A 27982-nucleotide genomic window follows, 5' to 3' on the forward strand; every position below is an offset into this window, starting at 1 on the left:
TGGGCAGATTGGCAAGCCACAGCGTTTCTTCTGGATTGAGCTGCCTTTGCTGATTGTGTGTTGTGTTTGCCAAGAGGACTGGACTTCAGCTGTTGGTGTGTGTGTGGTGTTTGCTAGTGGACAGAACTGAGAATGAAGATTGGAATCCACCCAAGAACTATTTCTAAAGCGGCTCACTGCCCCCTGTCCTAATAACCTTTCTTTCTACTACCTCTGGTAGGTGGTAGGCTAGAGGGAAAGTTGAACCCTTATTAAAGTTGGCTGTAAAAAAATATATGCCTACAAAACTGTGCTAACAAGACCACTTTAAATTTCATGCATCCTCCGATTCATAGTTTATCTCCATAGCATCCTGTGCAGTTTTAAGATATTCTAAAAACAATGCTTTCAGAGTAGAGTTGCTGTGCGGGTCAGTCTCTGAAGTGTATTGACTGAGAAATAATTTTTACTACCTTCTTAAAGAGTAGGAGATAAAAGTAATAACACACAGGCAATGCAGGGACCATATTTTACCACTTACCTAGAATTAGTTGTGCCTGGCTGGTGAAGAGTCATTTGTAAGATGGTATGATTGTCACACTTAAATCTGATCCTCCATGTCTTTGTATGGTTGTCATTGTCATCTGCAGTCCTTGTTGCTAAGCAGCATGTCACTAGGAGCTCCTGCTGAGAATGCTAGCTGCTGCCTGTCAGCTCTGACTTAGCTTGCCTGTTTAATGGGAATCATGTTCCTGGTTTCTGTCCAAGCCCCTTACTCCTTCAGTTCACTGACCTCATGTTGCTCGGCAGGGCGATTCGTTTTGTATGGTTCTTGACAACTTCCTCATCCAGGCTTGTTTCTGTGTCAGGGTGCTGGGTGGCAGGGAAGTGTTTTAAAAACTGGTAGAGCTTGTGCCTCTGCACTGATCTCCCTCACTCCTAATTAAGGAACCCTGGGGTTAGGCCAGTACAAAAGATGCACTAACCTATTGTGTTGCCCTTCACACAGGTTATTCAAAATGCATCAGAACAAAAGAACCACCAGATTACAAATGTCTTTGTAATCTCACGGCTAGTGATGATATCGACATACTATTTTGAAACACATTCACACATTCTCATGCATGCAAACACACATATACACAGAGAAAATAACTTATATGTCATTTGGTTGATATTATCAGCAATTAAGATTTTTAGTATAAGGAAAACTGTATGGAAACCAAAGAAATAGCATAAAATTTGTATACTCTTGAATTTCAGTTGGAAATATTAGTGTGAATGAATGATTAATGTTTTTCTCTAAAAACAATGGATATTTCCTAGTGTGGTCCTCTATCAGAGCCAGGAACAATGACAGTCAGCAGCAGTTAAGTGCCCTAGTTCCAGAGTGGAATCTATAAAAACCGTTTCTACTCAGAATGCTCAGTGCTCTCTGGGACTAAGGTTGACTTGAGGTCTGGGGTGGAGGTTGCACATTGTAAGCGTCAAGGCAGCTTGATATGCCCGGGCACAAGGAAGCCATCTGGATTTAATGGGGTCATGGCAGTAGCTGTTAGGAGCCACCTTGAAGGGACTCTTGTTGCAACACATAGCACAACTGCAGCATTCAGAGGAATAATGGCTACAGTAGACACATCAAAGACAGAAACGAGTTTTTAAACCTCTCAGGATTCGTTAGAGATTGTCAGGGCATCTGGTCGATATTTTGTAAATTGATAATCAAAGGGAATGAAGAAAGCCTTTGTCTTGCCTTTCCTGTAATGATTAAATCCTATCTTAATCAGATAAGCAATGGAGAATTTTCTGTAGGAGAATCACAGGCTAGTGATGTTAGTTGGTAGAATGCTTGCCTTCTGGGACAGTCACAGCCAAAACCATTCAGAAGGAACTAGAAAACTATATTTCTCCAATCTCTAATGAAGTCATGGATATAGGGAATGATCACCATTGCCTGCCAAATGGTTTGAAGGGCTGTGGATAGAACATTCTATGTTCCCAGTGAAATTGATATATCCCAGGCTGACCTGAAACTTGCTATATAGATAAGGCTGGCCTAGAACTCACAGAGATCCTCCTGCCTCCCTCCATCCCCCAATTGCTGGGATTACATTTGTGCACCACCATACTTGACTTTTTCTTTTGTGAGTGTGTAGCGTGTATTAATTGAAGTATTAATGAGGAATATTTGTTGAAAGAATTTTCTAGTGAATACCTTGTATCTACCTCCTATGTAGATATTGCCATCATAATTTTATTATACTCCATCATATCTTTCATGATTTCATTCCTCTGCATCTTATTTCTCGGTACATTGCAGGGTTAGTGCAGACAGCAGTGTACACTGTGCCAAATATTTTGGACAGATTGGTCTTCTGTCACCATCGATGGCTAAGCAGGTTGTCATATGTCCCCACATGTGTGCAGTAAGAAGTGTAAAGAAGAAGACCTTAGCACAGAACCTTGAACCTGAATCTAATTAAGGAAAGGCAGACGCTAGAGTGCTAGGTTAAGCAAAGGTTGAAGGAAACAATCGGCCAGGTCCAAAATGTGAAAACCTTTAGTGCATGTTTCTGTTTCTTCATCAAATAAATGGCATTAAAAAAAAAAAAAAAAGAGCCAAGCTGGGCATGGTAGTACACGCCTTTGATCCCAGCAATGGAGAGGCAGAAGTAGGCTGATCTCTGTGAATTCAAGGCCAGCCTGGTTTACATAGTGAGTTCTGGGACAGCCAGGGCTACATAGTGAGACTCTGTCTCAAAAAAGCCTGGATGGATGATGGATGATGGATGTGGATGGATGGATGGATGGATGGATGGATGGATGGATGGATGGATGGATGGGTGGATGGATGGATGAATGACTAAGTAAGGGAACCAATACTAGATTCAGATAAACATCTGGGGAACTGGAGAGACGGCTCCATCTCCATGCAAGCATGAGGACCTGAGTCTGGATTCCCCAATACCCGTGTAAGAAGCTGGATTTGGGGGGTTGGGGATTTAGCTCAGTGGTAGAGCGCTTGCCTAGCAAGCGCAAGGCCCTGGGTTCGGTCCCCAGCTCCGAAAAAAAGAAAAAAGAAAAAAAAAAGAAGCTGGGCTTGGCAGAGTTCATCTGTGACCCCACTGTTTATGGGGTCAGGGGAAGGTGGTGGACACAAGCAGATTTCTGGCTCTTACTAGCCAGCCAGTCTGCCCACTGGTGAGTATTATGTTAAGTGAGATACCCTATCTTATAAAGTCAAAAGCTATAGAGGGAAATGCCTGAAGTCTCTCTTGCCCTTAACCTATGTGAACACAAACACATACACACATACATTTAAAAATTTATAGGCAAATTGTGTCTAGGAATGGTATGGTGGCACACACCTTTAACTCAGGAAGTGCAGCAGGCTATGCCTGAGTTTAAGGACATCGACCCAAAGAGAAAGGAATTATATGAGATATTTCTTGTAACACTTGCGGACCAGACATTAGGTGATATTAAATAATTCTTTTTAAGTTTTTTGAGACAGGGTTTCTCTGTGTAGCCCTGCCTGTCCTGAACTCACTCTGTAGACCAGGCCTGGCCTCGAACTCAGAAATTCTTTTGCCTCTGTCTCCTGAGTGCTGGGATTAAAGGTCTGTACCACCACTGCTCAGCCTAAAAAATATTTTTAAAAGAAAGAAAGCAAAGAATGTCATATGGCAATCCTTTCATTCTGAGGTGTGTCAGATGGTGATCACTTCTGGAGGCAGGAGGTAAGTAGGCGACCGTGGAGAACCGGGTTAAAGGATAACCAATAGCCAGGGAAGGTGGGAAGAGTGTTCCAAAGAGAGGGACTGTACTCATGTGTATCAGGACTAGCAAGGAGCCCAGTGCCAGTGCAGGGTAAGCAAGGTTCCTACTCTGCCCTTTCAGAAACTACACCCTTTGTACACTGCTGAGTTCTGTCACTGTAATCAGCAAGTAGAAATGATGTTCTTCCTGGTGCTTTTCTTTTTTAGATTGTGTGTGTGTGTGTGTGTGTGTGTAACAGACTCATTACAGAAACAGAACACAGAGGTGCCCAATATAAAGACAAGGTATTGAGCTGTTCTGGAAAACATAGGTGGGCATCAGTGGGAAGCTGTCTGTGCTTGTACAGGTAAGATAGGCAAGGAGACAGGGACAGGTGGAGGCTACAGAGCCATAGCTGGTCAGCACCCTGAGAAACTGGGAGACTGAGCGTCGGGTGAACCTCATCTGAGCTGCTCAAATATCTTTTTTTTTTTTCTTTTCTTTTTTTTTTGGAGCTGGGGACCGAACCCAGGCCTTGCGCTTGCTAGGCAAGCGCTCTACCACTGAGCTAAATCCCAAACCCCCCTCAAATATCTTTAAAAGGAAGGGAGTCAGGCATCAAGGCAGACTATGACTGTAATCCTAGCACAGAGGTGAGGCAGAAGGATTGCCATAAGTTCTAGGACTGCCTAAACTACATAGTGGCATTGATAAGCAAAGAAAGGAAGGAAGGAATAAAGTCTTTCCCTGAAGCAAATGTCGCATTGCCTCAGTAAATAAATAAGCAAAGTCTCTTCCAGAGAAAGCAACAAAGGAGAGCAACAGAAAAGGGGGAGGAGCAGTGCGCGGTCCTGCTGCAGCAGCCTGGGCACTACAGACGCACTAGCTAAATAGGAACGGACGGGACTGGGTGCGAATCGTAACACCATGTTAGTGCCATCTGAGACTCAGGGCAACCCTTTGATTCTTTACCCCACCTTCATATAACCCTCCCCTTCCCAAGCAAAAGAATGGAGACTTTAAAATTACTTTTTAAAAGTGTCTTATATTGTACATGTGTGTATAGGGTGGGAGGTCATGTGGAGGTCACAGGATGGCTTTCTGGAGTCGGTTTTCCCATCTTTACTTGGGCTCCCATGAGTAAACTCAGTTGACTGGCTTGCAAGGCAAGAACTTTCACCTGCTGAACCATCTCCCAGCTTAGCGGTTTCTTCTTCTCCAGTGCTGAAGTTGGGGGCTTTGGCTGTGACTGGGAGTCTCACTCTGAAGAGCAGGTGACTTGTACTGCATGGATGTGTCCTGTCTGTTTCATCTCTCCCCACCTGATTCTGCTTCTACTGAGTCAATGCTCATAGTTACTTCACTCCTTAATAATAACATTAGGTATCTGCTGTTTACCAGGCTCCATTCGGAACCCATGACAGGTATTAACTCATTTAATCCTCTTAATGACCCTATGGAGATGTGTAACTTGCTGACGAAGTGCTGACAGAGTGGAAGGGTCTGGAGGTATGCTTTTCAGCAGCCTACTGAAGGATGCTGAACTCAAGGAACTCTAACTTGGCTGGGAGTCTTGAAAACCTCCCCAGAGTACTAAGAGGCTTCAGTCACTGAGGACCCCTTCTTGGGTTGACAGCCCCATCAGAATGGCAAAACGTGTGAAGCCCAGTAAAACTGCTTTCAGAATGGCGCTCCAGGAAGGAAGTGTGGTTGGACATGCAGTAATTCTAGCATTTGGAGGAAAGATCAAGAAATTCAAGCTACATAGTGACTGGGAGGCCAGCCTAGGCTATATCAGACTCTATCTCAGTGTCCTCCCCACAAACAAAAAGGAAGTTTGGAAGAAAGGATATTTTTGTTGATGACATACATTAATAAATGGCCCTTTCTTCATACTTAACAGCTCCAAGGTTTTTTTTCTTTTAATATTTTTTAATTCTTTGAAATTTTTTTATAAATGAATTTTTTTAAAGATTTATTTATTACATGTAAGTACACTATAGCTGTCTTCAGACACACCAGAAGAGGGCATCAGATCTCATTACAGATGCTTGTGAGCCACCATGTGGTTGCTGGGAATTGAACTCAGGACCTCTGGAAGAAGAGTCAGTGCTCTTAACTACTGAACCCATCTTTGAAATTTTTATACATTTTTGCAACATATCTTTTTTTATCGTAACCATCCCTTACCTTTGTTTAGCTCTCCTAGTGCCCCGCCAATCTTTTGTCTCTCTCAGTTTCCTGTTCTCTTGATTCTCAGTTGTTGGTTCTGTGTTTACATGCATACAAACAGAAAGCTTCTGTTTCTCTGTGTAGCCCTGGCTGTCCTAGAACTTGCTCTGTAGACCAGATTAGCCCTGAACTCAAATCTGCCTGCCTCTGCCTCCCAAGTGCTGGGATTATAGTATGCATCACCTTGCCTGGCTTCCAGCCTTTTAAAAACAGTACATAATGGGTCGGGTGAGAAGGCTTAATGCATAAAGGTGCTTGCCACCAAGCCTCACAACCTGAGTTCAGTCCTAGAGCCCATCTGATGGAAGGAGAGAACTCATTCCTGCAAACTGCTCTGACCTCCACACAAATGTAGTATGTGCACTCATGGACACATACAGGGATAAAAAACTAATTTTTTAACATTAAAAAAAATGCCTAGAAAGGAGCTTAGGAAAAGCTAGTTCTAGCAATTAAAAAATTCTCGTGCTAATATAGAAACTACATAAAAGCAAGGCACCCTTTAAAATTCTTTTCTATGGCTTAACTAGTGGCCCCAAATGGTTTTTAAATCAGTAAAGTCTCAGGGTTAGAGAGGGAGGTAGGTTTCCGGCACTGTTTCCATGCAAGGAACATTTAAATAACCTTTGCAGTTTCCTGCCTTGCCCCAGAAGACAAGTGTTAACAGGCCCTTCTCCTGGCTTAAGCTCACAGTAAGGATTCTAGCATAGCATGTGATTTGTCCAGAGAGTTAAACATGCAACCTTGCATAGTGTTTAGAGGCTTATTATGACCTATCTCAACTTTCCCATTTTCAAAATGATCTCTCCCCTTTGAGCCATTAATCCTGAATATACACGTGTGCATGTGTACGTGCGTGACTGCGTGTCTGCTGTGGGTTAACAGTGATTATACGAGACTCAGTTCAAATGATGCTGACCATATTGATTCCACTGAATGGTTATTGGTAGTCTTCACTATGTAAACCTTGTGTATGAACAACCGTGAGTCTGTAGAAATAGTGACACTTAGACTGTGACTCTGGATTTCTTAAAGGTTGATCGAGGACACTGGCTTATAAATAACACTGGGAACCTGCTCCCCTGTTCATGGCTTACTAGAATTAGACTGTCTCGTGAAACTGAGAAATCTCTGAGGAGCAAACCTCCTTCAGAGAACACGGTGGATGATCAGAAAGTACTATTACTTTTATGCATCGATTTGATAGTGTGTGTGCATGTAGAGGTCGGAGGGTGACCTTGGGCATTGATTCTCTTTCTTCTGCCAGCTCAATTTTGAAGTAAGATATCTCTTGTCATTTGCCACTATGCTATGTAAACTCCAGGCAGGCTGACCTGTCAGGTTCCTTCAGATGGGCCTATCTGTCTTTGTAATCTTCTGTCTCTGCCTCCCATGTCACTGTAGGAGTGCTGGGTTTACAGACACAAGCTGCTCTTTCCAGCCGTGGGTTCTGAAGATCTGAAACAGTCATTGGGCTTACATGGCAAGTGCTTTACTCGGCTAGTTATCTCCTTGGCCCAGAGTCTATTTATTTTTCTAGAGTAGTTTTAGGTTCACAACAATATTGAGCAAATACAGATGTTTCTCAGATCTTTCCTGGGCCCACATGTCCCTAGCTTCTCCATTGTTACCAAAGAGCAGTAACTTTTTAGAATTCTTTACCTCTTTGTGTGTGTGTGTGTGTGTGTGTGTGTGTGTCTGTATGTGTGTGTGTCTGTGTGTGAGTGTGTGAGTCTTATGTGTGTGTATGTGTCTTGTGTGTATGTATGTGTCTATCTCTGTGTGTGTCTGTGTCTGTGTGTGTCTTGTGTGTATGTATGTGTGTGTCTGTATATCTGTGTTTGTGTGTGTGTGTGTGTGTATGTCTGTCTGTCTGTGTGTGTGTGTGTCTTGTGTGTGTGTATGTGTCTGTCTGTGTGTGTGTATGTGTCTGTATCTGTGTGTGTCTATCTGTGTGTATGTATGTGTGTGTGTCTGTATATCTGTGTGTGTGTGTGTGTGTGTGTGTGTGTGTGTGTGTGTGTCTCCTGGGGACTCAACCCTTTCACCTGCTAGGCAGTCAATCCCTGAGCTACATTCCTGGGTTCTTTGCTGTAACTGAGGAATCCATACAATCACATCATTGTCATTCCGAGTCTGTAGCTTACATTAGGGTTCACTCTGGAGTTTATACTGTTAATAGGTTCCACATGTCTGCCATCCTAGTAGCTAAGAATAGGTTCACTATCACGTCTGCCCCCTGTACTCTGTCTAGTTACCTTTCTCTCTCTCTCTCTCACCCGTATCCTTGCAGTTGGGCTTCTCTCACTTTGTGTTATTTCTCCCCACTAATATTCCTCCATGTCTTTTCATGGCTTAATAGCTCACTGACAGTGCTAAATGATCTCCCATCGTCTTGACAAATCTGTTTATCCACTCACCTTATGGAGGACGTCTCAGCCATTTCTGAGCTTCGAGATTCATAGAGCTGCTGTAAACAACCATCTGCAGGTTCTTCTGTGAGCATAAGTTTCTACCTCCTTTGGATAAATAGCAAATACAGTGGCTGGCTGGCGCAAAGGAGAACTCTTTTCTTTTTAAGTGATGGGTTCTTGGGACTGAGTTTATAGCTCAGTGGTAGAACTCTTGTCTAGTCATGTGTAAGGCTCTTTGGGCTTGCTCACCAGTACTGAATTAAAAATAGGTAGGTAGGTAGGTAGATAGATAGATAGATAGATAGATAGATAGATAGATAGATAGATGATAGATGGATGGATGGATGAATAGATGAATGGATGGTGGATGGGTGGGTGGATGATAAATGGATGAGGGATGGTTAGATAGATAGATAGATAGATAGATAGATAGATAGATAGATAGATAGATGATGGATAGATGATGGATAGATGAATGGATGGATGGATAGATAGATGATAGGAAGAACGCCAGGAGTAGCAGATGTTTGTAATCTCAGCACTTAGGAGGTTATCAGTCATTCATGGCTATGCTCTGCTGTGTATCCATTTGGAGGCTAGCTTGGGCTACATGAGGGCCCTCATCTGAACAGACAAGTAGATTGCTTGCCTAGCATGCAAGAAGCCTTGAATTTGATTTCCAGCACCATATTAATTGGGCTTGGTGACACTTATCTATAATCTCAACCCTTGGTAACTGGAAGCAGGAAGAGTGGAAGTCCAAGACTATTCTTAACTATGTAGCAAGTTCAAGACCAGCTTGGGTTATATGATTACATAAAAGCCTGTATCCAAACAAAACCAAGAAGAGATTAATACTATGCATGTGACATACCTGGAAGCTTCTGCATTGCTAAACTCCTCCTGAAGGTGCTGGGCAGAGTAGATTGTTTAGAGAGAGCTATACTCTCATGGGTTGTCCTCTCTATCTTGACACTTGGCTGTTACTGTTTCTTTTAAAACATCCTCTATAAACTGGCAGATGTAAAACAGGAACGCATGAAAAACAAAGCAGAAAAGCGCAGAGCAGCGCTCCTGCTATACAGGATGCCACGGTGTCAGTGCAGACGTAAGATGGATGGATTCTACAGTTGTTTCTTGCCCCTCACTGGTTCTCATTTCCTTCTCTGGTAGGTAGTGGACTTTGTAGCAGCAACACTGCAGAGAGCATGTGCAGGCCTGGCTCATGAGGCAGAGAGCACCGTGGGATCGCAAACACTGAGCATGGCTATGGGGCTAGTGGCTGCCATGCTCGGAGGAGCTGTTCAGGTGAGCCTAAGTATGATCAAAGCTTGAATGTCACACGGGGAAGGGACCTGCCACCCTTCTTCCATACCTTCACGGAGAGCGAGAATGGATAGTACACCCAGGAGAAGTGGGATGGACCAGTTGGGTTGCCAAAGAGAATCATCTCTAACATAGATGACAAGCACGCCATTTCACTGACCTGCGCAGGTGTCACCGTCAAAAGGGCAGGGTGCTTTCCTACTTAGAACGAGCTTGTTTTGGCCTGAGGCTGACACTCAGTTCTCTGGCTCCCACTCTTGAGAGAGTTGGTGGGAGATCCTTAGCACGCTCCTGGTTGCTCAGATGACATCAGTCATGCCGTCTCTTTTTAGCTCAGGATCTATTGTTTTGAGCACATACCATGCAATATACTTAAGCCTGTTGCTAGTTGAGTTGAAGAGTTTTGTTTTGTTTTTGTTTGAGACAGAATCTCATGTATCCCAGGCTGGCCTTGAATTCAATATGACATTGTTGATGTTCCTTTCTACCTCCCAAGAGCTAGGACTATAGGTGTGCACCACCATGGCCAGCTTAGCTTAGGTGGCTTTTACATAGTTAATTTGTTGTTTTTAAGATCTACTTCTATTTTTAAACTATGTGTACATGAGTATTGATGCCTCCTGAGACTAGAAGAGGGAGTCAGCTCCCCTGAAGCCAGATTTACAGACGACTGTGAGCTGTCGGACATGGGCACAGGGAACCAAACACAGGTCCTCTGCCAGAACCATCCACTGAGCCATTTCTCCAGCTCTAGTTTATAGTTTTAAAATTTGTTCATTCAAATATTATTGGTTGCATATTTGCCACATGCCAGATATTGAGCTAAAAGATCTGGGAATATAGCAGACAACGGATAAGACAGACATGGCTTAGATCTCATATGATATCCAGGAAGGGAGGCACACACAGAATGACTGTCTTAAAAATAGGATTAGAGGGCTAGAGAGATGGCTCAGTGGTTAAGAGCATTGTCTACTCTTCCAGAGGTCCTGAGTTCAATTCCTAGCAACCACATGGTGACCATCCATGATGGGATCTGATGCCCTCTTCTGATGTGTCTGAAGACAGGGACAGTGTACTCACATACATACATAAAGAAACAAATAAATTTAAAAAAAATGGGATTAGAATTGAATGGAATACCATTCATGAAGAGGGACGGGAACCAAGGGGACATAGCATCTAAGCGAGGCTGAGAGGTCTTCAGTGAGCAGATGGGATTTAACTAGACCTGAAGAGGAATAAGTGTTTAAGTGAATAGAACATGTGGAAGGAAGCCTTTCAATTAGAGAGACTCATACAAAGGCTCAGAACCAGAGAAAAACCCGATTTTCTTGAGGCACTGATGGAAGGAAGTTGTAGAGCCCTGGGACATCACTGTCAAAGGAAAAGGAGAGGCAGGGCTAGACCATGCTTGTGAGGGTGACTGGTTAATTGGGTGACACATTAAGCAAGGAGACTGCAAGAAAGTAGGACAGTCTCAGAGCAAGCATTACCTGTGAGTAGGGAGCCCTCGGGGAATACATTTTGAGTTTGAGCATTCAAATCTGTTTTGATTCTTGATATGTTAGATTTTACCTTCCTCCAGACTTATTTTTTTCTCTCTGTGGTTTTGGAGATGAAACCAGGGCCTTTGACGTCCCCCTGTGTTACATCTCCTGCATTCTAACAAGCATGCCCAGCACAGCCTGTGTCCCGGCCTACATTATGTCTCAATGTCGACAGGTGGGACACTCCCGCCTGTTCCTGAGGAGAGAAGAGATTTTTATCTGGGCTAGTTGTCAATGTGAACTCCATTTCTCACTGGATTTACATTCCTAATTTTATATTTTGTATGTCATCTGAAAAAAATGAGCTTTTGGCTAAGGTTCCAGAGTCATATTAAATGTAACAAGGAAGGGTTCACAGATGAAATAGCCTAAGTTGGATTGTTATTGGATTTAATTAGCTTAGTTGAGTTTTGTTTTCTGATTGAATATTAATTTGGATAGTCTCTATAAATTGAAAGTATAGATTGTGTGTGTGTGTGTGTGTGTGTGTGTGTGTGTGTGTGTGTGTTTTGTATCTTCTTATTTAGTACTTATTTCAGACAATAGACCAAATGGAAAAGAAATTACTGAAATCTCCTATCTCCGTTTTCAGAAGCCGTTTGTTGGAGCTGCTGTGTGTACTGGTCATGCCTCACTTGCTGTATCTGTACAGCCTTGTCCCTCCTTGCCCTCCTGTGAGCCATCCTGACTCATTACCACATCCTGGGTTCCCCTGATTTTGCAGTTTAAGTGAACATACACACATCACCTTGTTTGCTTTTGCTATAGATTTGCTAATTTATTGTTTCCTGCATGATTCATGCATTTATAAGAGTTCCTCCTCTTCTTCCTCTTCCTCTTCTTCCTCCTCCTCTTCTTTCCTCTCCTCTTCCTTCTCTACTTTTTTTTTCTTTCTGGTTTTCTCTGTTCTCTGTGTAACCCTGGCTGTCCTAGAACTTGCTCTGTAGACCAGACTGTCCTCAAACTCATAGATCTTCCTGCCTCTGCTTCTGCCTCCAAGTGCTGGAATAAAGGTGTGCACCATCACTGTCTGGCAAAGGTTCCTTTTTTAAAAAAAAAGTTAGATTTACTTTATTTATGTGTATGAATGTTTTGCCTCCATAACTGTATGTGTACCATGTGTGTGCCTGGTACTCCAGGGGGTCAGAAAAGGGTTGTGTGATCTCCTGGAACCGGAGTGTGGATGGTTCTGAGCCACTGTGTGGATACTAGGAATTAAATGCAGGTTCTCTGGAAGAGTAGCTACTGCTTTTAACAGCTGAACTATCCATCTCTCCAACTCTGTAAGGCTTCTTAGGAATGCTGGGTTTTCTCTTGTATTCATAGTAAAGTCACACTTGAAGGTCATGGCTTGAGTTGACTACAGTCACTCTAAGTCTTTGCTTAAGAGCCTAGAACATTTTTCTTGTTTGGAGTTATTGTTTTGGCTAATGAAACAGAATCTAACAGCATCAGGCCTTTCTAATTCATGTAAGTAAGGTGATTATTAAAACATCGTGTCTAGGAAGAGGAGTTAATTTGGAGAAAGTGCAGGTTTAAGATTGCTAACAAGATGACTGTAATTCCACATTCATTTTCTAAATTTCAGGCTTGGTCATCACTAAAAGTATTATGTTGGGTCGTCTTCCTTGTCCCCTCAAGAAACAGTTTCTGCTTGGTGTTGTAGAGCCTGTGGGCTCACTGCTGCCCTAGTTGATGAAGCTGAGCAGACCATTCTGACCTTTCTTTAGGACAAACTAAAGCCATATCGTCCCAGGGCAGCAATGGAATGCATTACCTAATGGCTGGACTCCTAATCTTTAAGCCCAGATTTCATAGTGAGATTCACTGCTGAGAGACCAAAGGTGTATCTTTCTCTAAAGGGACAGCCATCTTTAGCTTCTCCTTAAACCATACTACCTAGGTCTTCATGTCTCTCCCCTCCCTTTTCTTTTCCTTCCTTCCTTCCTTCCTTCCTTCCTTCCTTCCTTCCTTCCTTCCTTCCTCCCTCCCTCCCTCCCTCCCTTCCTTCCTTCCTTCCTTCCTTCCTTCCTTCTTCCCTCCCTTCCTTCCTCCCTCCTGCCTTTTTATGTTCATTTCTTTGTCAAAGGCCATTGTGTAAACTCTTCATTTAAAAAAAAAAAGTTCTTTTGAGACTGGCTCAGAGGTAGAGTTCTTGCTGCTCTTTTAGGAGACATGGACCTGGTTCTCTGTGCCCACATAGTGCCTCACAACTCCAGTTCCAGGGGACCTGATGCCTCTTCTGGCACTACACTCATGTGTTGCACAGACATATTTTCAGACAAACCATTGATATAAATAAAATACAATGTATCTAAAGACAAAATTCCACTGTAATACGCATGTTCCTATATGTTAGGTGCAGTTGACAAACATACCTGAACCATAGCCAAACAGAGGCTTGCATGGAAGAGTGATGAGCAAACTAGAGGTCTGCCCCGGAGTGGGGAGCCCAGAGTGCACGCTCCTGCTACAGCCTTTCGTTCAGTGAGGAGAATGAACAGGTTCCACTTCTGGCCTTTTCTCCCTTCACTGGGCTGGACACTCTGTAGACCATCATTCATTCGTAATTACCACTGCCTCTCAAGCAGGCACTTCCTGCCTATTGCCCATTGTTAGCAGGCCTGCTACAGCAGCCAGTAAACAGCATGGGAGGACCACAAATGGTAGGGAGCAAGAGAAAGGACAAGAGTATTTGAAACTAAGGCAGTTGGTCTTTCCTTCCTTCCTTCCTTCCTTCCTTCCTTCCTTCCTTCCTTCCTTCCTTCCTCCCTTCCTTCCTTCCTTCCTTTCTTTCTTAATTTCTTTTTTAATACTTATTAACAGGCGTAGACTTTTAAAGGTTTAAGAACACTACTCTCTCCCTTAATGAGCACCCTCAGACCTCAGTAAACCATGGATGTGTTGACAACATTAGTCATGAGTTGCTACAGGGAAAAGAGGTCTACCCTTCTTTTCACAGGCACTTTTGCTTGTTATCCTATAGGTAGCATACGCGTTTCTCCGAATTTCAAGCATTTATGATAGATGGTCACTGCCAGAAAAAGCCCCTGCTGAGAATGGACAGTTCCTTCCCTCAAGCAGAGCCCTGTGCAAGCGAAGCTTCTGCTCTGCCCTTTGCTTTAGCCCTCACCTTAGTTTTATCTCCGTTTGACCGTTCATATATCCAAAGCTACAGGAGGTGTTAGGTATCTGCTCTGTCACTCTCCACCTAGTCCCTCAAGACAGTCTCTCATTGTCTCGTCAGCCCTGAGATAACAGGCCCCGTGCAGCCGTTCCCAGCTTCTTACACGGGTGCTGGGGGTTCAAACTCAGGTCCTCACGCTTACTCAGTGAGTGTCTTACCACTAAGTCTGCTCTGCCTCTAATTTTACATTTTTTTTTTTTAATGATCTTTCTTGGTCAACAAGATGGCTGAGGAGGCCAGGGCATTTGCTGCACAAGCCTGAAAACCTGAGCTCAGTTCCTTGGCCCCGTGTAAAAGCATAAGGAGAACACTGACCTACAAGACTGCCCTCTGACCTGCATGTGTGTGAAGAGGCATTTGTGTCCCACGACCATGTGCAGACATGAGTACATGTATACACACGTGTGCACACAACATGCACAATAAATACAAATAATTTTTTAAGTGATGTTTCAGTTAGCTGAAGACTAGTTGTCTCCAATGCCTTTAGCTTTTCAGATTAAGCCATCTAAATATGGAATTAATTATCTTCATTGTATTAATTATAAACATTGTTAAAGATTTTCAGAGCCTTATGTAATTTTTATGAAATGATTTCTGTTGCTACCAGTGTCCTGTGAAAGGTTGTTTTTTTTTTTTCTTTTTATGCCTGTTTTAAAGGACTACAGAATTGAGATAAATGCTTCAAAGATCCAGATCTGGTTAAGGATGGTGGCACACACTTTTAGTCCCAGCACTTGAGGGGTAGAGGAAGGTAGATCTCTATAAGTTCAAGGCTAGTCTGGTCTTCATGGTTGAGTTCCAGGATAACCAGGACTCTGTAGAGAGACCATGTCTTGAAAACAAAACAAAACAAAACAAAACAAAACAAAACAAAAAATAAATAAATAAAACAAAAAGATCTAGAATCTTTAAGGACTGCTAACATCCAAAAACCTAGCAGAAATCAGTATTTTTAAAAACCATTTATTATTTATTTGTATGTGTGTGCACATGTACAATGTGTGTGTGCCCTTGTGTGTACATGTGTGTTCACCTGTGTTTGTACATGTGTGTATGCACCTGTGTGTATACAGAGGTCAGAGCAAGGTATGAGGTGTCCTTCTGTATCACTCTCTACCTATTGGTTTGAGGCAAGATCTTTTCTGTGAACCTAAGGGTCACAGTTTCTCTGCTATGCTAGAAGCCAGGGATACTCCTGTCTCCACCCACTTGGAGTTGGGATTGCAGAGACGCATGGAAAATGCGGCTTGTTGTATGGGTACCAGTCGTGAACTCTGGTCCCTCAGTATTAAAGGATGATTTTTAGGCATGATTTAATTTTTATACTCCAAACTATGACTTTTGTTTATTTTTCTTTTGAGATAGGATCACAGGCTGTTCTAGAACTCATATAGTCTAGTCCAGCCTTGAACTCAGGGTAGTTCTCCTGCTCCAGCCTCCCCATTGTGCTGACACACATGAGCCACACTGCCTGGATTGTAGTATCTTGACTTTACAATCAGCTGTGTTCCAGTTGATAATTCTGGACATCTTACTTAAGTGTTGGTTTCAAATGCAGGCACTCTCCCTCAGGGATACAGAGTGTGTTCTTGTTTACTAAGAAGGTGTCTGTGAGTGGCCATGCTCAATACATGCTAGCTGCAATTGTGTAGCAAGTAGTTCTTGAGTGTGAACACCATGTGATTATTGCCCCTTCTGTGACTTGTCAACATTTTCCACATTAGTTTTGACCTACTATTTTTACATTTCCCTTTATAGTTGAAGTCAAGTGATTTTGTGGTCCTGAAGCAGCTGCTGCCTCTGTTGGAGAAGGTCTCTAACACATACCCTGACCCTGTCATCCAAGAACTCGCTGTCGATCTCCGAATTACCATCTCCACTCATGGAGCCTTCTCCACTGAGGCTGTCAGCACGGCAGCCCAGAGTACCCTAAACAAAAAAGACCCAGAACAGAAAATAAAAGAACAGCGACAAACCAGTTATGATGCATCCACAGAAGGAACTCAGAACCGACCTGAACAAGAGCAGAACCCCCTCAGAACAGGCCAAGGTTCCAGTGAGCCCTGCACTGCCACAAGCCAGCCACCGGGAAATATAACCACAGAACAATTCCGGGAGGTTCTCTTATCTGCCTGTGATCCCCAGGTTCCAACCCGGGCTGCTGCCCTCCGCACCCTTTCCCGCTGGGTAGAGCAGAGAGAAGGGAGAGCCCTGGAGGAACAAAAGAAGCTTCTTCAGGTGAGTAGAAGATACTGTCTAGGTACAGGACACAGTGCAGGCAGCAGCCCAGGGCAAATGTTTAACTCAGGGCCTTTGTTGTTTTGAGATAGGATTTCACTATGGATTTCTGGCTGGCTTGGAACTTGTTCCATAGACCAGGCTAACCTGGAACTCACAGAGATCCACTTGTTCTGCCTCCTGAGGGCTGGGATTAAAGTTGTGTGCCCTCGTGACCAGCCCAATTCAGGTATTTTTTTTAAACGTTGACTTGTGTCAAATGCTGTCTGGGATTATCCTCCAGGAACTGAAATCGTTGAGAAGTCAGATGAAGGTAAGGAAGGGTGTTGATCAGAGTGCCAGAGTTTTTGTATATAAGCAATGGTGGGTAACTGGAAATAAACATGGGCAAAGCTGATTTTCATATAGCTTTAGCAAAACAGCCAAGTGTTAGTATGTGAAAGAGAAGCAGTGGGCTAGCATGAACAAACTCCCAGAGTTGGGATGATGCCCATCCCAGGTAAACCCCACATCTGACTGGATCCAACTGGCTCTTCTCTTCTCTTTTGCCTCCATCATAGCAAAAAGCTATTCTGATCTTCTAGACTGACTTAGCAGCAAGCACACTGGTTCTTTGGGATCTTTCCTTTTTGTGGAAGTTTTTGGGACCTGAGTATGGGATAGATTAAGAACAAGGGGCCTGGAAACTACCGCTTGGACCCAGTCCAGCATCTTAGACAACATGTTCAACCCTTCTGAACCCTGGTGGTGTTGGTGGTAATGTAGCTATGTGTCCAGGCCTCAGACTGCAGACTGTAAGCCTGGTGGGCAGCACCTATTAGTACGGCACTGGGGCTGGTGTAAGGTTTGCTCTTTGCACACTGTATATTGAACGCCTGCTCTTTTGTGAGCCAAGCTGTGAACCTTACTGATATTGTCTCTCATCCTCACAACTGCAATGTGTTCTCTTCCTCCTACTGATGAGACGCAGACACATGTCAAGGATTTTCTGTCAGAGAAATAATATTGAAGCTCACAAATCTTCTTTAAGTAGCTGTCATTCCTCAAATACCCATTAGTATGCTACTTTAAATGGTGTGTGCTGGGACCACCATTGCAATTTCCTTTAACTGCATGTAGTCTTCATCCACCACGTTCACCACGTCCTGCCGGTGATTTTAATAAGAGATGTAAATTGCTGGGGATACTCCACAAATGTAATGTATCCCTTGTGTGTGTATGTGTGTGTATGTGTGTGTGTGTGTGTGTGTGTGTGTGTGTGTGCGTGCGTGTGTATGATTTTTAATAAGAAATATAAATTGCTGGAGATATTCCACAGATGTATCTCTTATTTGTGTGTGCGTGTATGTGAAGTGCATGTGTGTACATTGTGTATGCACATGTGTGTGTTTGTGTGTGATGTGCATATGTGTGTGCACGTGCATGTGTGATATGCATGTGTATATGATATGCATGTGTGTGTGCACCTGTATATGTGATATGCGTGTGCATGTGATGTTATGTGATATTTGTGTTTGTGTGTGTGTGCATGTGCACAGGTGTGTGTATGCACTCGTGAAAGCCAGAGGTCACCATCAGGTGTCTTCCTCTACCACTCTCCATCTTAATTTTAGACAAGAGTCTCTCACTGGACCTGGGACTCAGCAGTTGGTTAAACTGGCTGTCTGGTAAGCTCGCATGATGCTTCTGTCTCCACCTACAGTGCTCAGTGCTGAGCTTTGAAACAGGATGCTGAGGATTGATCTCCAAAGGGCCGGGATTACAAGCATGTCCCATCATGCCAGACTTATTTTTGAATTAAAAAAAAAAAAAAGGCTCGTAGCCAGGTTGACTTTGAACTCCTGATCCTCTGACTTCCCAAGTGCTGGGATGACAGGCACGCACTCCCACACTCCTGTCCCTTTTATTTTTTAAGTTAGTTTTTGGTTATCATGCAAGGAAATGTATTTTATTGTGAAATTTTCATATGCCTGTGTCATTATATCTTCTTCTTATTTGTCCTCTGCATTTCTTTTCTCACTGATGTGGCAACACACCTGACAAGCAGTTTAAGGAGCGGGTCAGTGTGGCTCATAGTTTGAGAATACAGTCCATGAGGGCAGAGAAGATCAAATTATCCAGTTCGCCTCCTACGCCTGCCTCCTGCTCCTGCTCTTGACTCTTGCTGACCCCTTTCTTCCCCCAGATGAAATCCCTTCTGCTGTCATGACCTGTAAATTTTATAGCCCTCTCGTTCCTCTCTTTCTTCTGCCTTTTAGACCTCTTGTCTTAATTAGGGTTTCTCTTGCTATGACCAAAAGCAACTTTGAGGAGGAAAGAATTTATTGGGTTGTATATTCTACGTTGCAGTCCATTAGGGAAGTCAAAGCAGAAGCTCAAAGCAGGACCATGAAGGCAGGAACTGATGCAAAGCTGTGAAGCCGTCCTGCTCCCGTTGGCATCCAGGACCACCTGCCTAGGAGAGGCCCCACCCACAATGGTCTGGGCACACCCACTCCAATTTTTTTGTTATGTCATTGTATTTTTATTAAATTATTTTATATATTTACATTCCAAATTTTGCCCCTTTTTATGGTCTGTCCTCCCTGAGTACTTCACCCAATCTCTCATCTGTTTTGCTTCTGAAAGAGTTTGCCCCATCCATGCAGCAAGCCCTACTTCCACCTGTCAGCATCTTCCTTTCCTGGGACACCAAGTTTCTACAGGGTTAAGTGTATGCTCTCTCATTCAGACAAGGCAGTCCTCTGCTACAAATGTGCCATAGTTGATTAATACTCACATTATATAGAATTATCACATTTTTAATACATTCTTTGGTTGAGGAATATCTATGTTCTTTCCTGTTTCTGGCTATTTCAAATAAAGCTACTATAAACATAATTGAGCAATGTTCTAGTGTTATGTAGAATTGGAGAATGCCTTTGTAAGGCCATTTTTACCATATTGATCTAACTGATCAATGAAAATGACCGAACTGTCCATCTTCTGATAACTTCTTGTATTTCTTTTTGCACAGACTTCAAATTCTTCTCATGTATCTCTTTCACTTGCTTCATTAGAGTTCTGTGAAAAAATATTACATTATTGTGACTACTATAAAGGGTATTATTTCCTGATTTCTTCTTCAGCCCTTTGTCTTTTGTATACAGGAAGGTTACTGATTTTGGTTTGTTTTTTGTTTTTGTTTTTGTTTTTATTTTATTTTTTTTATTAACTTGAGTATTTCTTATTTACATTTCGAATGTTATTCCCTTTCCTGGTTTCCGGGCCAACATCCCCCTAACCCCTCCCCCTCCCATTCTATATGGGTATTTCCCTCCCCATCCTCCCCCCATTACCGCCCTCCCCACAACAATCATGTTCACTGGGGGTTCAGTCTTAGCAGGACCAAGGGCTTCCCCTTCCACTGGTGCTCTTTCTAGGCTATTCATTGCTACCTATGAGGTTAGAGTCCAGGGTCAGTCCATGTATAGTCTTTGGGTAGTGGCTTAGTCCCTGGAAGCTCTGGTTGGTTGGCATTGTTGTTCATATGGGGTCTCGAGCCCCTTCAAGCTCTTCCAGTCCTTTCTCTGATTCCTTCAATGGGGGTCCCGTTCTCAGTTCAGTGGTTTGCTGCTGGCATTCGCCTATGTATTTGCTGTATTCTGGCTGTGTCTCTCAGGAGAGATCTACATCCGGTTCCTGTCGGCCTGCACTTCTTTGCTTACCCACACCAATTACTAATCAAGAAAATGCCCTCCAGCTTTGCCTACAGGCCAATCTGATGATAGACATTTTCTCAATTGAGGTTTTCCTTTCCCAGATGATCCTAGCTTGTGTCAAGTTGACAAAAACCTAGCCAAGACACCTACCAAGTATCCTTCTGGGAAGTGTTTAAAATATCTATTTATTCTCATGGCTGCTAATCTGATTATTTCTCTTATTCCATGTGCAATCCCAACATCTTCCAACCTAGTCATAATCCCATCCAGACTAACCTTCAGCTCTTCCTCAGTAGGATAGACACCAGCAACGTGAAGTTGAAGTCAAGACTGTCCGTCAAAGGACACAGACAGTATATCAGCAGGCACTCCTACCACCTCTAGACAGCAAGCAGGAGAAGCATGGGCACATGCTGCTGCCTTTCCCTTGCACCCATGTTAGGGCCTAAATTTAACCTGGCATCAGAGTGTCTTCTAGGTATACCATACTGCATTTGGCACCCTGATAAGTTCCTAGTTTTGGAAAGAATGAGAGTAGTTTTTTAGCAGTGTCCATCAACGGGCTACAATTTGCAAGATACTTAAAAAGTGGAATAGACATAAAATTGTCTCTGTAATAACATCTCGGTCTTCCTTGGAATCTCATTCTGTCTTAGCTCAGGGGACCGGATCAGACTATATCTGGCCACCTGTGTTGAAAATTTGTCCATGGGCTAGCACAGAGGAATGTTGAGGATTGTTCTTAAAAAGCTTTATGAGTCCAGTGTGGTGGCACACAACTTTAAACCCAGCACTTGGAGAGGCAGAGGCAGGCAGACCTCTGTGAGTTTGGGGCCAGCCTGATCTACAAAGTGAGTTTCAGGACAGCTAGGACTACACAGAGAAACCATATCTCAATCCAAACCAAACCAAACGAAACACTCCAAGTTTTATGGGTATTATTGTGTGAGTGTAAGCATTCGTGTGCTGCAGTGTGCTTGTACAGGACAAAGGATACGTTGAGGGAGTTGGTTTTCTTCATCTACTGTGGGATCCAGATCCAGGGATCAAACTCAGGTTGCTAGGTTTGCACACCAGTTTTTACTTTCTGATTGTTCTTACACATGTTGGTTTCCATGACAAGTGCTTGATGACCTCAGAAGTTTCTCCCCCAATCCTTCCCCTTTTAAACTATTAGACTTCTAGCAAATATACCATTTTCCTCACACAGTTCTATATTAGGCCAGTTTCTACCAAGAGGAAAAGCACATATCTCTCGGAGGCAGCAGTAATGGGCTCCACATGTTTCTCACTCTTTGAGGATCATCTTAATCTGTTTTGTACTTCCAGATATTCCTGGAGAACTTGGAGCATGAAGACTCTTTTGTGTATCTATCTGCAATTCAGGGTAAGTTAACATGGACCAAAGATGGCATTGTGTTCACTTGAGGGGCACAACTACGAGACACAACTGGTCATTTGTTCATCTTTTGCTTCCTAAGTTGGGATGCTCTGAGTGATAGTAACATTTCTGGAAAGTTTCAGTGTCTCATAATAATGAAAATTCATGCTTACTTTATCATTCTATATATTGCATCCTGTTTCCTTTAGCCACAAGAGGTTAAGATGAACTCTTATGATGTTAACTGGGGGGCCAGAGGTAGCTTAGCAGATAGAGGCACAGGCCACCTACCCTGAATTTGATCCCCTGGTCCACATATTGGAAGGGAGAACTGATTCTTGCAGGTTGTCCTCTGACCTCCACATACATGTGCATGTGTACACATACACACACACAGACACACGCACACACACACCCAAGTATGCACATATGCATACACAAAGAAAAAGCTACAAAATTTTTAGTGTTTTCAAATGGTTTTGGTTTCATTTTTATGGTTTTCTTTATTTAATCATATTTGGTGGGTTGTTTTGAGGTGTGTGTGTGTGTGTGTGTGTGTGTGTGTGTGTGTGTGTGTGTGTTTGTGTGTGTGGTGTGCTGGGAAGTAAATCTAGGACCTCACACAAGTAAACACGAGTAAGTTACATTTCAACCTCAACTTCAGGTATTTAATAATTCTTCATTAAAAAAAAAATTACCGGCGGAGTGATGGCTCAGCGTCTGAGTGCTTGCTGCTTTCACAGAGAGCCACGGGGACCTATAACTCTAGCTCCAGAGAACCTAATGTTCTCTCTTGGCCTCTGTGGGCATTGCACATATGCATATACCCATGTACGTACACATATAAATAAATAATAAAATATTTTTAAAAAGCACATGGAGCCAGGCATGATGACACATACCTTTAATCCAATACTCAGGAGGCAAGGGCAGGAGGATCTCCATGAGTTCAAGGCCAGCCAGGTCTACATAGTGAGTTCTAGGACAGCCAGCGATATATAATAGGCAAACCCTATCTCAAAAAAACTAAAAACAAACAAAACCCAAACCTATGGAGCTGGAGTGCAGCTCAGTGGTAGAGCACTTGTGTGGCATGAACCCTAACACTGGGAGAAAGCATGGGGGTCACTCTGCTTCCTTTCTGAGATTCTGTGTTCACTACTTCCTATTGCTTTATGGATTCCAGACCTAGGGGAAAATGGAAAGGTAGGCACCTTTTCCAAGAAGATCAGAGTTCCACTGTGAGACGGCTAGAGTTACCTGGTTCCTTTGGTGCCAAGAGCTGGGATTCTGGAGCAGACTGCCTAGGTGCGCCTGGCCCTCCGCTGACCAGCCTTTGCTGTACACTTCAGTGCTCCTGCACTCCAGTTTCTTAGGAGTTAATGGAGCTCAGTGTGTACATTATTTATTTTTCTCATTGTTACAACAACATTCTTGACAAAAAAAAAAAAAGCACCTTTGTATAAGGCAGCATTTGGCTACAGTTGGAGAGTGCTGTCCATCATGGTGGGAGACACAACAGCAGGAGGTGAGGCATCCATGCAGCCTGGTCACTGCATCCACAAGGGAGGCAGAAACGGATGAGTGGTGGTTTCCTGTTGTTTATCCAGACCCCAGACTGTGAAAATGCTGCTGTCCACATTTAGGGTGACTCTTCTCACCTCAGCTAACTGAACATAGACATTTTCTCACAGGTATGCCCAGAGGTTTGTTGTCAATCCCATCAACTTAAAACAGTCCCTGTCACACTAGGGCCGCTCTAGGCATGCACACCTAGTTGTCCCTGCCCAGTGGCCTGTTTGTAATGATCTCAGAAGTGTCTGAGACAAGCATAGGTGCTAGAGGCTGTGCCTGCAGTGGGACAGTCAAGTCTAATAGTGAAGGGAGGGATGCAGATTGGTACCCACAGTGCAGTGCTTCACTGCTGTGTTCTGTTCACCTAGAAGCAAAGCTCACAACAAACACAAAGGCTCCTACGGCCGTGATGTTCCTGAACGCAACTTGGGCTTGCTCGATACAGACACTATTTGAAGCTAAGGAGAGTGCAGAGGAGAAAGAATATCATGGCGAAGGGCCTGAGTTTAGGAATTGTTTATTCGGGGGCTGGGGATTTAGCTCAGTGGTAGAGCGCTTACCTAGGAAGCACAAGGCCCTGGGTTCGGTCCCCAGCTCCGGAAAAAAAGAACCAAAAAAAAAAAAAAAAAAAAAAAAGGAATTGTTTATTCAGCAAACAAGCATTGAGCACCTATTACATATGAAACACTTAGCTGAGTTGCTATGACTAGGGTAAAAGGCAAAAAGAGAAGTAAAGGAGACAAAATGACCATCCAGGATGCAGAGGACAGCTAGGAGAGTTGAGAGTTTCGGGAAAAAGTAATTGACCTGCAGCTGTGGAGGTCAGACTAGACAGGAGGTCCCATGAGGCTACAGGGCATGAAGCGACACTTACAGAAACCAGAGAAATCACGAGCCCACGACTCCTCTAAATCTAAGTCTCAGAAACCAAGTCACCTGTGCTTTTCCAAGGAGATGTGTCTCACAGACTTCTGTTTCTGTTTTTAGGGCTGGGTTTTTGGAAGCAGTGGCATGTTATTCTAATGTGGCAACCTTGCTGCTTGGGAAGAGTTTGGCTGTGAACCCACTGAGCTCATTAGCCCCTGGGGTCTGCTATAAAAACTGCAGCTGTTGGTGCTGTGTTTGTTTGCACTGGTTTTAATTGGTGTGCTAATCAGTTGGTAGCTAATTTGGTGATGAAGAACAGGGCAGGTAGGAAGATGTGGAATTTCTGTTCTCACCTCCTCAGGATGGACAGATTGAAGTAATTGATGTTTTTGGTTCTTGTAATATGTACTTAAAAGCTAAGGCCTTAGGTGAGTTTCACATTAGGAAAAGCAAGAGCTGAATTTTCCCACCTGTGTGGTCAGTGCTGCTTGCACAGGACCAAATCACCCCAAGAAGCTGGTTACCCTTCAGGACAAGGGGACCAGAGTGTGCCTGGGGACTGTGAGTGCCTTACAGCTTTCTTTTCCTCGGACTGCCTACAGGGCTCTGTGGGCATTTTCTGTTCAACTTAGTGATATTTTGGAAAGTTTTTTGTACTTGCTTACCTATTCTGTTTCCAGGAAAGGCAGGGAGCAGAGAGAGGCGGAGTAAATATTTGCACAGTAGTATCTCTTCTAGTCTGATTTAAGAATTCCTGCTACATACATGTGTTGTCTGTTCTAATAGGACTAAATTTCCAAATAGTTAAACTTGACATTTGTGGGGAAAATCTCCGCATATCTGCTATTCATCCTGGGAAGGTGCTGGTGTCTTGGCTGTCCTAGCATCTGCTTCAGATAGAAAACTGTGTTTAAAGTTGCCGAGTTCCATGTTGAAGGTAGTGGCACAAACCTTTCATTCTAGCACTGGGAGGCAGGGGCAGAGGGGCAGAGGGGCAGAGGCATCAAAATGAAAAAAAAAAATTCAATTACAAGGAAATGTATACAAAGTAAAAGTCTTCCCTCTCTGAAAAATAGTTAAGATATGTCCTTGGTTGTTCCTTAAGGGTTGGCAAGTGTGTGTGTGTGTGTGTGTGTGTGTGTGTGTGTGTGTGTGTGTGTATTGCATGCACATATATGTATAAGTATGCACACATATATACACATGGAAGCCAGAAGTTGGCACTGGTTACCTTTGCTGATTTCTTCATTTTATTTACTGAAGCAGGGTCTCTAGCTGAACCTGGAACTCCCTGATTTGACTAATCTAATTGATTAGCTCACCTCAGGGATTTTCTGTCTCTATCACCTATGTCATGCTGACATGACAGGTGGCTGCCATATCCACTCAGAGTTTAAGTGAGATCTGGGGTTCAAACTCTGGTCCTCATGCTTGCCTGCTTACCTACTGATCCCTTTCCTCAGCCTGCACTGTAGGACTTTAAGGGCAGTTTTGATGTTCAGTAATGAATGTGATAAATCTGAGTGATATTCTTCAGTAAGTTCTTATAGCCAGACAATTTATCTAGCTATAGATCTACTGAGATGTCATCGAAGTCACTGCCCTTGAAGAACATTCTGCATTTCGGGGTTCAAGTGACCCCTCTTAGTGTGAAAGTACCTGGCTGCAGGGGTGATTGGAAGAGCGGTGGTGTTGAGCCCAGGGCATCCTGCATGCTACAGAGGCACGCTACCAGCTAGGCGACAGCGAGTGATGCACACCTTTAATGCCAGCACTCAGGAGGCAGAGACGGGGATCTCTGTGAGTTCAAGGATAGCCTGGTCTACAGAGCAAGTTCCAGGACAGTCAGGGCTACACAGAGAGAAACCTGTGACAAAAAATCAAAAACAAACAAACAAACAAACATAAGCAGAGACACACTACCACTGAGCTACACTATTAGGCCCAAAATGTCTTTGGATAAAACAGTTATAACAAACTGAAAAGAAAGAGGGAAGGAAGGAGAAACCCATACATACCCCAAGCCAAGCAGGGAGGTGAACGTGTGCCCTTGTGTAAGGAAGGGAATGTAGGCATCTGACATGCCCAGACAAATCCTACCCTTCCCACCTTCCCTCTTTTCCCATTTCTTTCAAAGCACCAAAGGGAGTGAAGGCAAAAGGCACGGGGTAGGGGGGTGGGGGGCAGGGGAGTGGGGAGGGGAGGAGGGGTGTGTGGAGTATAAAGAGATGACAAGATTTTTACAGAGTTTCAAACTGAGCAGAATTACAAGCCTTAACTTGTCAGGCTTTATCTTAGGCTCAGATTTCTACCTCAACTTAAAGTAAGTTGAGAAGCCATTAGCTGAAAATAATTCTCTTTCCCTTGAAGGATCATCTTATTGGATTTGGTGTGGAAATTTGGATTGTCATCCTGTGACGTTTGCCTTCTCCATTTGTGTCCTTGAAACAGGAAGGTTTCCCTGCACTCTGAGCTGGTAGCTGAGGACTGAGCACTTACCTAGTGTCTCTCCTGAGGCGCTCAGTGAAGCCATGAGGTTGGCAGGGAAGGAGACATTATCCTCATTCTTAGAACCTCTTTGAGATGCAATTTACATTTTTAAAATGCCCCAAATTTTAAAAATGCAAGTCAGTGTTTCTTAGTATGTAGAGATGTAACCCCAATATTTGGGAAGGCAAGACAGGAGGCTGTCCAGTTCAGAGTCACCCTTGGCTACATAGTGAATTTAATGCTAGCCTACATAATGTCTTTTTTTTAAAGGTTTATTTATTTATTTATTTATTTATTTATTTATTTATTGTATATAAGTACACTGTAGCTGTCCCCAGACACACCAGAAGAGGGCACTGGATCCCATCACAGATGGTTGTGAGCCACCATGTGGTTGCTGGGATTTGAACTCAGGACCTCTGGGAGAGCAGTCAGCGCTCTAACCACTGAGCCATCTCTCCAGCCCCACATAATGTCTTTCTGAACCTTTTTCCCCACAAGAAAAGGGGGTCTGGAGAGACATCTCAGATGGTAAGGTGCTCACCTCGGAACCCTGAGGACCCAAGTTCCATTTCCAAGACTGTATAAGAAAAGCTGAGGTGAAAGCACAAGTCTGCAATCCTGGCATTGGGGATGGAGACAGGTAGAGCACTGGAGCTCGCTGGCCATGCAGCCTCCCTGACTTAGTGAGTGCCAAGTTCAGTGAGAGACCCTGCTCCAAAATAAGGTGGAGAGAGATTGAGGAAGACAGCCAATGTTGACTTCTGACTGCTCCATGCATTCAGAATATATATATGTTCACCTGATACACAAAATGCACACATGTGAACATAAATATGTATACACATATACCCCAACACACAAAAGATTTCGGCAGTGTGGTGGTTTGAATAAAAATGGCCCTCATGGGGTTGGGGATTTAGCTCAGTGGTAGAGCGCTTGCCTAGGAAGCGCAAGGCCCTGGGTTCGATCCCCAGCTCCGAAAAAAAGAACCAAAAAAAAAAAAATGGCCCTCATACGCTCATATAGTTTATTTATCAGGGAGTGGTATTACCTTGTTTGGGTAGATGTGGCCTTGTTAGAGGAATTATGTTACTTGGGGTGGGCTTTGAGTTTTCGGAAGCCTAAGTCAGTTCTAGTGGCTCTCTCTCTCCTGCTGCTATAGATTCAAATGTAGATCTCTCAGCTCCTTCTTCAGCACCAGGCCACCTGCAAGCCACCGTGTTATAATGACAATGGAGTTGAGGCTGAAAGCAAGCCCTAGGGGTTGGGGATTTAGC

The 27982-nt window shown here is 43.6% G+C and overlaps 1 protein-coding gene across 4 annotated transcripts in view; it reads left to right on the plus strand.

The window, feature by feature from the left end:
• Positions 1–27982, plus strand: part of Tango6 (transport and golgi organization 6 homolog) — a 187440-nt gene that overhangs the window by 49076 nt on the left and 110382 nt on the right. For 2 of the 4 annotated variants that reach the window (NM_001427103.1, XM_087594591.1), the window contains 3 exons: positions 9558–9692; positions 16209–16688; positions 21719–21776. In NM_001427103.1, the coding sequence (NP_001414032.1) occupies positions 9558–9692; positions 16209–16688; positions 21719–21776 (673 nt within the window). Of the gene's footprint in view, positions 1–9557; positions 9693–11852; positions 12287–16208; positions 16689–21718; positions 21777–27982 lie in introns of those variants that run through there. The other 2 variants (XM_087594592.1, XM_087594593.1) reach the window with 1 other exon arrangement.

The sequence above is a fragment of the Rattus norvegicus genome, chromosome 19 (assembly GCF_021556685.1).
Source record: "Rattus norvegicus strain SHRSP/BbbUtx chromosome 19, alternate assembly SHRSP_T2T, whole genome shotgun sequence".
In the NCBI taxonomy this organism is placed as follows: domain Eukaryota; kingdom Metazoa; phylum Chordata; class Mammalia; order Rodentia; family Muridae; genus Rattus; species Rattus norvegicus.